General features: G+C 42.0%; 1 protein-coding gene across 2 annotated transcripts in view; it reads right to left on the minus strand.

The window, feature by feature from the left end:
* Slc25a13 (solute carrier family 25 member 13) overlaps positions 1 to 12,690 on the minus strand; it is a 168,843-nt gene that overhangs the window by 125,259 nt on the left and 30,894 nt on the right. For both annotated transcript variants that reach the window (XM_028779172.1, XM_028779170.1), the window contains exon 3: positions 8,588 to 8,730. In XM_028779172.1, the coding sequence (XP_028635005.1) occupies positions 8,588 to 8,730 (143 nt within the window). The remainder of the gene's footprint in view (positions 1 to 8,587; positions 8,731 to 12,690) is intronic.

Raw genomic sequence — 12,690 nt, forward strand, 5'->3', positions numbered from 1 at the left:
CACACACTCACTGGTCTTCTCAGCACACACACTCACTGGTCTTCTCAACACACACACTCACTGGTCTTCTCAGTACACACACTCAGTGGTCTCAGGTTCAATTTTGTGATAGTTCCGGCTGGGCCCTCAGGTTCTGCCCAGTCTTGCTGTTCCCTTATCCAGTCATCATAGTAAAGACAACTCTAGGGTGTTATTCTCTCCATAAAAAGCCAACACATCAACCTACACCTTCCACTCATAGATTTCCAGGACAAAAAGAAAAAAAAAATCAATGAAATCCAAAGAAATTTCTAAATCTACCCAGCAGGCCTGAAGCACGGCCGTCTAGGCTCTACCTTCTTTCCATCCCCCCACCCCCACCCCCAGGTCAGCAATCATCACATCTGTCCTGGGACAACTCAGCAGCCTAGAAATTACTTAGCTCACACAGAGCTTGTATTTGTAAGGATCCTATCTGCCATACTATTAGAAATTAAAACCGAGAAGTTTTAAGTGTGTCTATTCCTCCATTAAAGAAACCTATAAAATGGTAATATAAATATTTGTTTGAAAGATATCTATTTTTAAACAGAAGAGTTAGTGAAAAAGTATATTTATATCCGAAAACTCTTTTAAGAGCTCAGTAGAAAACCACTGCATGCAAACTGTAGAGACAAGCTGTTTTAATGACTAGGAAAGACTACAGGGTCGTATGGATTCCCAATAAGAGAAGAAAGTGGGGTTTTAATGACCCTTTCAGACACCCGGGATGTCATTCTTTACCGTAACACCAACATCAACAAGCAAAAGTTTCCTAAGGACTAGTTGAAGCTGTGTGGCCCTTGCTCCACAGTTACTTTAAAAACTCGTGTGTGCTGTGCTGCTTGAGTGGATCCTTTACGTGTCTGCGATTCTTTTAGAACAGGTCTTGGTAAACTGAAAATACTGTCCCTGAAGTTATGTAGATATCCCAAGCATTGCGGACGTCTCATGACCACACTTAAAACTTAAAACGCTACTTTCATTAATGTTATTGCCAGTAACGTTAGGAAAATTACTATCAGGAATCTGTCACATTAAAAAAAACTTAATTATTTTAAATAATTCATTCTTGGGGTAAAAAAAATTCTATAAAAATATTAATTCAGCTATTAACTGATCATTTTCTCTTAATTATCAAACTATAAGTACGTAGATTCTTATGTGTACTTCCCACTTGGCCATCTAGTGTATGTTAGAGAATTTAGGAAGTCAGTGTACTTCATCAACCTTCCGAAGCAAAAATACTATTTTTGTTGTTACTGTGTGGTTATGATGACAATGGCAACTCACTGGCTTGGCATCTGTCTTACTTCATTCAGACTACTAGACAACAGAAACATTTTGCTCACAATTCTGGAAGATTAAGGACGCCAGTAGATCTAGTGTCTAGTAGAGACCTCTTCCACACAGACGATCAGTACCTTCTCTCTTCCTCACATTGGTGGGAGGAGTGGACGGGTTCCTTCAAGTCTTTTTTATAAGATCACTAACCCCATCCAGGAGTCATATCCCTGGTGAATTAGCCACTTCCCCAAAGCCCCACCTCTTAAATTCATAGCTATTGGGGTCAGGTTTGAGCAGGAACCTGGGGACACCAACTGGTGGCAAAGCTAGCAATTTCACCATCTTCAGTCTTAAAGATACCTGCTCAAACGTCATGGCTGTAATAAGAGTAGGCTGCACTTCTATATCTATGCAGAAACAGTTCTGACGTCCCGGGCTCCTGAAGAGGACATTGGGCTTCCAGAGGTCCATAGGTGTTCGAGAACTCCCCATGTTCTTACAAGAAGCAAATCTCTTAGTCTAGAGCCAATTGTCTTCCTTTTCCTCCCTACGGGATGGATTTTCTCCACCTTCCAGTGAGTCCTGTCCATCAGCACACCTTCAGTTAGCAGTCTATGTGCAAGAGAAACTCCGAGGACCTTCCTTTCCCCCTCCGATTATGTCCATTTCTCTTCCTTTCAACAAAACTCTCCCATAGAGGGCTTGGAGCAGAAGTGGAAGTGGGGGGAGGGGTGTGGGTACATATGAATGAGATGTGAAATCAGTACCTAGTCGCTAATCAACCCTTTCTGGAATTAAAAAGAAAAATACAACCCAGGCATCTGACATTCCTAAAGATTTCTCAAATGCATCAGCAACATAATACCAACCTTTTTAAAAATTCTTTTGAATTTACTCCTCGTAGACAGCGTCTAGCCACCACATTGCATGCACACCCCCCTCCTATGATTTCAGACATCAAATATTAAACACGCAGTGAGTAATGCAAAGAGAAAGAGGGTTAATCAGACATCCACAGAAAGAGAAAGAAAATAACCCCGACTCAATGAGAGCGGTTAATGAGGCCTTTTGTTTCGGTAGATTAATTTGGGAGTCTGATGACTACGAAGAACATTAAGCTCCTTGCTTTGGCTGGTGTTGATTATTAGCAAGGTTTTTTTTTTTTCCTTTTTAATTAAAGAGACACCTCTGGTTAATTCTGTAGATTATGAATTTCAGGTGTTTACCTGAAATGCATGTCCACCGTAACGCGGTGGAAAACTTTGCTCATTAGCCGACAGAAAGGTCTCCTCTGCTGATGGGGACTGTACACCGCAAACGACGAGCAGTTCAGCCTGTGAACAGCTGATGTTTAAATACATTACCCTAATGCTCTTTAAGCACTGCCAATTGTAAACCTCATTAACTCCCAGCATGTGGCCAAGGCCTGGATTTCTTCACCACAGCCTCACAAAGTGAAAACAGGTATATAAAAATGATTTTATCATCGACACGATCACATCCCCCTTCACCCTGGGAAGGAGTTAAAGGGCTGTAGTTTCCTTGCTATGAAGCAGTGAACACAGAAAAAAACAGAACACTCTATTACATGGGCCCCACATCTAAAAACCTTGTCTTCTGCTTTTTTCTTGGCACCCTATATTCCTTAGGCAGCAGGCCTGTCCCAGGCCTGTCTTTGTTCTCTGAACAGAAAGGATTTATTCCTGTGTGGTGATAATTGTCTCTGATCTATACAGCAGGGTGGGTGGGGGCTGACAAGGCGGTACCCTGTACCTGTCAGCTCTAACACTCCCCTCCCCAAGTATATCCTCACAGAATGCACATATTCACAGAGTGAAAAGAGTTCTATACCCAAGGTGGGAAGCATGTGCTGTGTCCACGGACCCCCCAAATCTAAACATTTAACCACCTACAGCCAGAAAACACTCAGAAAAGGAAACGGATCCATACCAAGCAGGCACTTTCTTGTCATTACTCCCTGAACAACATGAGAAGAACGTTCCACACAGCATTATATTGTGTTAACGAGTAAGTCATCTAATGATGATTTGAAGCACAGTAGAAAACATGGTAAGTCAGAAGTAAGAATCACAGAAATTGATCCTGTGAGGGTCCTGAAACCAATCCACCATGTCCATAGAGAGACAACTGTCTATGGAAAACTTACATGTGGTCCTAGGATGACAATGAGATACTCTAGCCACAGGAGCTTCCTGAGAGACAGGGCTGAGTAACTGTTGCAGGCAGCCAGGGAACTCAACAACCCCCGCTCATGCTAGCCCCACTTAGTCACAAAGTTTCTTTGGTCTTAGCTTGCTCTCATGAGCATGATAATCATTAAAACCAAACAGAAATGTGTTTGGCAAAGCTCATACCGACTAGCATAAAACTTCTACCTGGTTCTTAGTAGACAAGTGGTATGAGCTGAATGTAAAACTGTATTTAGATAGACACAGCACAGTTAATTAATTAAAAGCTTAATTAAAAGCTACAACCACCCACAAATCTAAAAGACACATCAGAAGCCATGTACAATTAACAGCCAGGAGAACATTCACACCGCTTAGTTACATGGCTTTGTAAGTTGGGTCTGGGCCCTGAGAAGTCCTGAAACTCATCTCTTCCCCCTCCTCAAATGGAAGGCAAGCCCCCCTCATTCAGGAAGCCCCCAAACCAGAAGCTTCCAGCCCCAGGCATTCAACATCTCTCTTCCTCTCCCTCAAGGACCTTCATAAATTGATTAAATCCATCCTTAAATTGATTAAGACAGGAGAACAAAAGAAACCTTAAACACAACAAAGAATGGCAATGGGGATTACCGAGGAAACCCTGTCAAATTCAAACCAGCCTTGGATGATTCTCCACAGCATAAGATAAACTTTCATCCTCTCCCTTAAGCATGAGCCCTTACATGGTCTACACGTGGCCTACCTTTCCCACCAAGCCCTGCATTTCTAGACCCAGACATGCTAGACTCGAATCTCAGAATGTAGGGCTTCTCCAGAACCTGTTCTTTCTGCTCTAAATGTTCTCTCCTTGGTTCCTGACCCCAGGTCCTACAGCTCACATGTCACTCATGAGATGTCTTCACTGACCTCTCAGTGGAAATGAAGCTTCTACTTACTCTCTCTCACACCATGTCTCTCATCCAAGTTTCTTCTTGTGCTATAACAAATAACCCTCTTTCTATCTAGAAAGATCTCGATGGGACTGGAAAGTTGGCTTAGCAGCTAAGAGTCTAGTTCAGCTCCTAACACTTCCAAATTGTTTTCCTCTTCTGACTTCCTTGGGCACCAAGCATGAACACTGTGCACATACATAAATGCAACAGAACACCCATACACATAAAATATATCTAAAAAAAAATTTTGTTTAAAGACTCCAACAATGGAATTAGAGCCCACAGGGGTAATCCAGAATGATCTCTTCCATCACTTCACATGCATTTGCTTGTGTTTCTCAGACTAACTTCACACACTGATTAAACCCATCGTTAGAAGCTCTAAATTGGGCCAGGTAGTGGTGGTGCATGCCTTTAATCCCAGCACTTGAGAGGCAATGACATATCTCTGAGTTTAAGGTCAACCTGGTCTACAGAGCCTGCCAGGCCTGCCAAGGCTATACAGAGAAGATCTGTCTCAAAAAAAAAAAAAACGAATAAGAAGGAGGAGGAGGAGGAAGAGGAGGAGGAGGAGAAGCTGAACCACATAGAGTATTTCAGCCAAGTTAGACTAGCAAGACTGACTCAAAAGCCAAAGCAAAGCAAACCAACCTGAGGCAGGCAAGCAAAGGATAGTCTATTTAATTTGAATTGTGAACACCCTTCTCTTCTAATAGTGCACATAGCAGACAGCTCCTTTTGCTTCATGTACTGGGCATACCTCTCACTGAGCAATGCACCTAGCAACCTTGGAGCCCCACCTGCAGCAGGCCAGCCATACCCTTCTCAGAATAATGGAGGAAGTTTCTCCTCTCCTGTAAATAGTCAACAATAGAAACTTAGACAGTTTCTATTCAAATATATCCCTAATGTATCCACATAAAAGAACGGAAAGTCTGATCTAGCCTAGACTGGTTTGTGGAGCATAAGCAGTAAGGTAATACCTTGTCCTTAAGTGAACTTTTAGAATCCTCTATTTACCATCTTATGCCTATGCATGTTGAGCATGCATGTGATTAAAATCAGATGCATTATGAGAAGAAGATATGTGCAGCAGAATAACATGACTTAATCCATCAAATGAAACAGAGAGGCACACTCACTACACTCCTTTATAATCCAACTCCTTCTTCTATTGAACCCCACAAAAAAGTCTCAATAACCAAGGCCCTTGATTCCTTGAAGTATATTCTCTCTTGAAGTATATTCTGATCACTTTTACTGCTTTGCTTTAAATAAAGTTTATTTACTACTTTGCAATCTGTCTGCGCTTTTATTCAAATTCCTCGAATAAAAAGAACAAAAAGTGCTGGGGATGGGTGAGTTGGGGGGCAGGGGGTGGGAGGTTAGGGACACCTTTAAGCAGAGCAGAGGCAGGCAGATATCTGAGTTCAATGCCAGCCTGGTCTACAGAGAGAGTTCCAGGGCAGCCCTGTATGGAAAAACAGACAAACAAAAACAAAGAAAACAAAACAAACAAATCACAATTAAAAGAAAGAGGAGAGTGAAAGAAAGAAAGAAAGAAAGAACAAAAGAAAGAAAAGAAGGAAAGAAGGAAGGAAGGAAGGAAGGAAGGAAGGAAGGAAGGAAGGAAGGAAGAAAGAAAGAAAGAAAGAAAGAAAGAAAGAAAGAAAGAAAGAAAGAAAGAAAGAGAGAGAGAGAAAGAAACATTTGCCTTACCCTGGACAGCCATCACCAAGCTAAACAAACAAAAGAAGTCATATTTTAAAAAGGAAAAATGGCCGGGCTGTGGTGGCACACGCCTTTAATCCCAGCACTTGGGAGGCAGAGGCAGGTGGATTTCTAGGTTCGAGGCCAGCCTGGTCTACAGGGTGAGTTCCAGGACAGACAGGACTACACAGAGAAACCTTATCTCGAAAAACCTAAAAAAAAAAAAAAAAAAAAAAAAAGGAAAAATGGTAAACACAGTTCACTGGATATGATGGCACACTCCTATAATCCCAACATGTGGAAGGCTGAGGCAGAAGGGCAGAAGGATTGCTGAGTGAGAGGACAGCCTCAGCTATAAAACAAATCCATGTCACGGCAAGACCAGAGGATCTGAGAAAGCAAATTCATGTTCCTCCCACACACCACACTATCTTCTTCCTTGCACACACGATGTCATCCTCTACCTAGTCACATAAGTGACAAACAGAGCCACTACAAGACTGCCGGACAGAGAGACCTGGGAAAAGCTCCTGGCACCCAGGGGTGACCAAGTCATAAGCTACGAACCTCTAGCTTAGACGCAAGTGAGCTCCAGCAAGCTGGAGACTTTCAGCTGAGGACGTCATGCTGAGCACAGGCATTTAACTCTGCAGTACAGGGTCCAACCCCAAGTCGGACAGGCAGTCACTGCTGCACGTCACTGCCTACTAGATCTCTGGATAGACCACTGGGAGATGAAATGGATGTTTCTTATAGATAAAACTGGTCGCTGACCAATAAAAATTCTATGCAACTATGAGCTTTCTAATTCCCCAGAGAAGATAACTACCACAATCAATTATGCCACAGAAAACAATCAATGTATTAAAGAAATGCCTGCCCTCCCAGGCTCACCAAAGTAGCCAAGAGGACGATGTCAACTCAAGCAGGTATCCATACATGAGTAAATTAAGAATGTGCTATAGATACCTAATAAAACAGTATAGTACTCAGCCTTTAAAAATAAAATTCTGTAATATAAGACGACACATATGCACCCAGAAAACACTATGTTAAGTGAAATAAGCCGGGCATAGAAAAACAAAAGACATATGTTCTGACCTATAAGCAGAATCCACAAAAGCAGAGAGCGGAATGGTGTATACACAGGCTGGCATGGGGGAGGTGAGGTGATGCTGTTCAAAGAACAAAATAGCTTCGAAAGACACTCTTGAGCAATGTGGTGTAATGGTTAAGAAAACCACATGTATACTTGAAAATTGCTAAGGGAGATTTAAATGTTCTGAATATAAAACAAAATATGCACATAGTGTAAGAGATACGTTAGCTAGATAGATTAGTCCATTTTTACAACAAATGTGTATTTCAAAATAGGTTGTAAATAATAATATTCTTTATCAATTAAAAATAAATAAATTAACCCAGCACTCAGGAGGCAGAGGCAGGAGGATCTCTGAGATCGAGGCAAGCCTGGTCTACAGGGTGAATTCCAATCAGCCAGGGCTACACAGAGAAATCCTGTCTCAACAAAATAATAATAAATAGAATAAACTTTACTACAAATTTGAAGACTAAAGACAACACAGCAAGACTATATATTATAATTCAGACGCTCAGAAGCCCTAAATGAAGGTGTCAGCAAGGCCATCCAGAACCTCACTCCAGAGGCTCTACAGGAACTCCATCTGAGTTTCACACAGGCTTGGATGGCTGTAGGCACTCCATTGTGAGTGTACCACTTGGACTCCAGCCTCTGTAGTCATATGACACCTGGTCCCCATGTCAAATCTTCCTCTGCCCCCATCATCAATGACACTCATAATGGAATCTAGCTCCACCCAGATAACACAAGACAACTTTTTCATCTCAAAATGCTTAATTACATCAGTTCGCAAGATTCTGTCTCCAAATAAAGCAAGATTTGCCAACTCTAGAGTAAGCATGGGGACAAGGCAAAGGAGACCCTGCAAACTGCTTGTTTCGTTCTATGCAGTAAAGATTCAGCTCCAGCCAGGCAGAGGCCTTTCTTGGAGACTTGGAATCATCAGAATTTTCTGTCTTTCATTTTCATACCATCTAACCATGCATGAAAATTTAAAGACAATGTAAACGAAGGGACGATTATAGAAGCTATGTCCATAGAGTCATGCTGAAATTCATAATTTTATAGCTATTTTGAAATATACAAACATACACATATACACTCCTAGGTCTTATAACACCTCATCGAGCACAACAGCCTCATCAAGCTATAAACAAGCCTTACAGAGAGTCCACAACTCTGAAACAATTCTTGAGGACATATTGAGATGTCATTTCTAAAATGATGGATTAATAGGTAGAAAAAACAGTTTTGGACATATAGAGAGTACATACATTTAGTGACTTCTTTATCATTAAGCAAAAGAAAGCTGGTTTGAGCAGAAGGAAGGTATTTAGAAGTACACATACCCATCTTTGGTCTGATCCACCACACCACTTAAAAGTTCCACAGTCTTTGGGTTGGGCTGGCTTTCTCCAAAGATATTCAAATACCGGGTGACAAAGTCATGAGGAGACATAAAAAATTCACCATTTCTTTCAATGCTCGCATACTGTTGAAAGAGTGAAGAGGTAAGAAACGTTATTTAGTATCTCTGATTCTTAAACGTATATAACCATTCAAAAGAGAAAAAATCACACAGACTAGTAACATCTACGAAAGATGGTTATCGTTCGTCACTTTAAAGAAAAAAATTCAAATAATCAAATTTTAAGCTCATCAGAATCTCTCAACAATGGCTTTTGGAGGACATATGGCAATGTCTGATACCAGTTTTCATTGTCATGTCTTAGTAGGAAGCCCAGGTGGCCTCAAACTCAAGACCTCCCTACCTCAATCCCCCAGTACGATTACAGGCATTAGCACTAAGCTTAAGGGTGTGTCCTTTCTAAAGCGAGATCAATTGTGAAGTATTAAATATCCTTCCATAGAGCCTGCAGCGAACGTCAGCACCTAGGCTTTGCATCCCTGTAGAACAGAGCCTAGTCCAATGTAAAGAGTGAAACGAACTGATGCTCAGCCAACCTGAAGCCAAAGAGACCTCTAACTCTTGTTTTCTATGTTAGCCAGTCAGATATATTTTCTTTATTTTCATTCCCACATGCACTTTACAGATGTTTCTCCTCCCACTGTATGGTGGAGCCCCAGACGGCTTGGGGTCAGATGCTACCCAATTCCTAAGTCCATAGCTGCTCAAATAATTCACTCAAATGCTTACAGTCCCTGAGGAAACAAGACAAACTGGGCTGCAGAGCTGCTGGAGCCACCGGCCTCCTCTGTGATGTTGGAAGCAGGTTTAAATTGCTGTCCTAGTCAATGTCCTCTCGGCTCCACACAGGAACTCACTAGCACGGGACCCCCCTTCATGGTGTTCTAGGACTCAGTCCGTCTTAGGCAAGAAGGACCTGGCTGTGTCTTGTTTCTGGGGACACCCAGCTCATGGGAAATGCTGAAAATAAACATGGGAATATGGCCTCCTCAATGAGGAGAAGCAGACCTCCTGACTCCCGAGATAAAAGAGAGGAGGACAAGAAACCTGAGGATGGGGGTTACTAGGTGACGAGAATCACACCAGCATCAGGGTGAGGAGGGGCCTGGTGTAATGAGGAGCAATGCCAGGCTGTGTGGGCTTGAGGGCTTTGGCTGTACTTGGTACCACCTCAAAGTCTTGAGAGTTAAATGAAGGTTTCTGGGCTCTGATGCTTCATGTGCACAACGGGTATAATAATATTCCCAGCCCCCTTTGACCGATGCATGAAGTAAATGAGATAATAATAAAATACACTATGAACAATGCCCAGAACATAATAAACACACTTCTGGTTTTGATTTTTATTACATATATGTATATATGTATGCATCTATGTATATGCACGTGCCACGGCACTCACGTGAAGGTTAAAGGACAACTCTTGGAAGTCGGTTGTCGTCTCCTTTCCACCTCATGAGTTGGGGGATGGAACTCAGGCTGTGACTTAGCTGCAAGCACCTTTACCTGCTGAACCACTCCACTGGTCCGCGTTTTTGCTTTTCTAATTCTTTTCTTTAATCCTCAGTTTCACTGAGTGACATCTGCTGCTGGTATCGGACCAGGTCGAGGATGTAATGAGGGTTTTCTTTCATCACTAGCAACCTGGGCCCTGGCACTGCCTAAGGGAAGCCATGACAAAATGCTAGGATACTAACTTCTAAGTATGTTTCACAGATAACAGAACAAAACGGAGACAGCCCAGCGATGCTACCATTTACTTCACTTTGCAGAGGATGTACAGAAATCATTTTTTCTCCTAAATGAGGACAAACAAGCTTGAAATGGAAGTGGCATGTCACCACTAATGATAGCAATCCTATGGTTAGTTATACTGAGGTTTCCCTATGATAGTGATTAATTTACCATAGAACACAATTTAACTTTGCTCCTGCTGGTACACATTTAGATTCTTTCCAGTCTGGGTTATTTTGTAAGAAAACCTAAGATAGCCGTTCTTATATATAACATTTGTCCCAATTCCTATTTTCAAAAACCAGACTCCCCGAAAGAAGAAATTGTTGAGTTAAAGGACAGGAACCCTCAGGCGGTTGTCACTTATTATCACGCTGTTCTCCAGAAACGATTGTACCAATCGCTCTGCCACCTACAGCGAGACAACGTGCTCTGGCCCCTTCTGGGGTCATGTTTGTTTCAAATACTTTTCCAGTTTGACATTTTTATGAAATAGAGTCTAGAGGGCTTTTTTTTCCCCTTGGCAAATCCTTCCATTGCTTTCCTGACCTGAGAAATGCAGTCCCTTCTCATCTCAAGAAAAAAAACCAACAGCTTCTCTCCCGACTTTTGACCAGATCTGTGTTTCACATTAGGTCCCAGGATTACAGAGCCCTGCTTCTGTGTGTGTTCTGACATGAGAATATTCTGACTTTTTCCAGTCAATCTATTGGCTGTTCCAGGCTCGAAGAGTACATCTCCACACACACACACCTCTCTTGGTTCTTTAGGATGCAGGTTTTCCACTAATCAATTACCAAGTGATCACCAGGGAAAACAGTGAGAAGCCGACTCCACCTGCAGTTTCAGGTCTCAGAGGCTGGCATGACTTCCTGGGGCCAGAATGTACTCTCTGGAGCTGCTGGGCACAGCACCAAGAATGTGTCATGGATCGGCAGTTCTGATCAGTGGGAGATGGTCCAAGACCACCCTATCTTGTTGACCTGTCTGTCCGTACAAGATAACAATGACTCTTACTTGCTACAACTGTAAGGGAGGGCCCTGTCAAGACAGGACTTTTTTGGCTGTGTTCTCTCTCACTGTTGCTTCCTCAGATTCCCAGACTGATGACTGGCCGTGAACTGTGAGAGAAATACTTTTCGAATGAATGAAAGGTTCAGAAGGCTGTATTACTTTTCTTGGTCTGATGATTATCCTTTGAATTCTTGCCAGATGACCTTTGGAATCATTGTCAAGTTGTGGGCCAAAAACTCAATTGTCCCTGGAAATGCAAGATCAAGCTCCGAGGAACCACACACTCACTCTCAAGATAATGAAGGATAATAAAAGTTGGCAAAAATGAGGAATGTTCCCACATGCTGGTGGTGCAAGAATACACTGACAGCACTGGTAAGATGGCTCGGCGGTCAGGAGCACTGGCTGCTCTTTTGCAGGACCCAAGTTCAGTTCCCAGAACCTACATGCCAGCACACAACTCTCTGTAAGTCAAGTTCAGAGAATCACAGACATACATGCATGTAAAATGCCAGTGCACACAAAAATACTCGTGTGTGTGTGTGTGTGTGTGTGTGTGTGTATATGTATATATATATGTATATACATGTATACATGCATATGCATGTATATGTATATATATATATATATATATATATATATATATATGAATAAATTGACAAATCATTTTAGAAAACTGCTAAGCAATGTCTACTATAATATAACTGTGCCTAACATAACCATGGACTTAGCAATTTCAATCATAAGGAAATCTTCAACAAAATGTATATGGGATATAATACCAAAAAGATTAAAGTATTCACAGCAACTTACCTTAGGATGACAAAAATGCTTTAAAAAGCAACAGGCCAGAGATTACTCAATGATTAGATACTTAACTGACTGCCATATAGTCAGTCAATAAAATACAATGTAGCAATAAACTAACTCGACACAGATGGGTTGGGGGTAGAGGTCAATGGAAGAGTTGACCTGTGCTGACGGAGGTTTGCAGCTTAGCACGCAATGTTGCAAGAAGTTACAGAGAGAACACACAAGGCAGGACTAACTACACTCACTGTGGAATGAAATAAAGGCCTGAACTAAGGTGTCATGGGAGAATTCAACCAGTTAACTTTGGAGGCAGTGGTGACTGACTAGTACAGCGAGTAAGAAATTACTGGGTGCTGGTGCCATGGGCTGAACACCTACACTGTAAATAACCATGGCAATGTGTGCTTATGATCTCCGACCAGACTTACACCAACAGTCACATTATCACTGAGGAATTTTTAT

This window comes from Grammomys surdaster, unplaced genomic scaffold (genome assembly GCF_004785775.1).
Source record: "Grammomys surdaster isolate TR1022 unplaced genomic scaffold, NIH_TR_1.0 345, whole genome shotgun sequence".
Lineage (NCBI taxonomy): Eukaryota > Metazoa > Chordata > Mammalia > Rodentia > Muridae > Grammomys > Grammomys surdaster.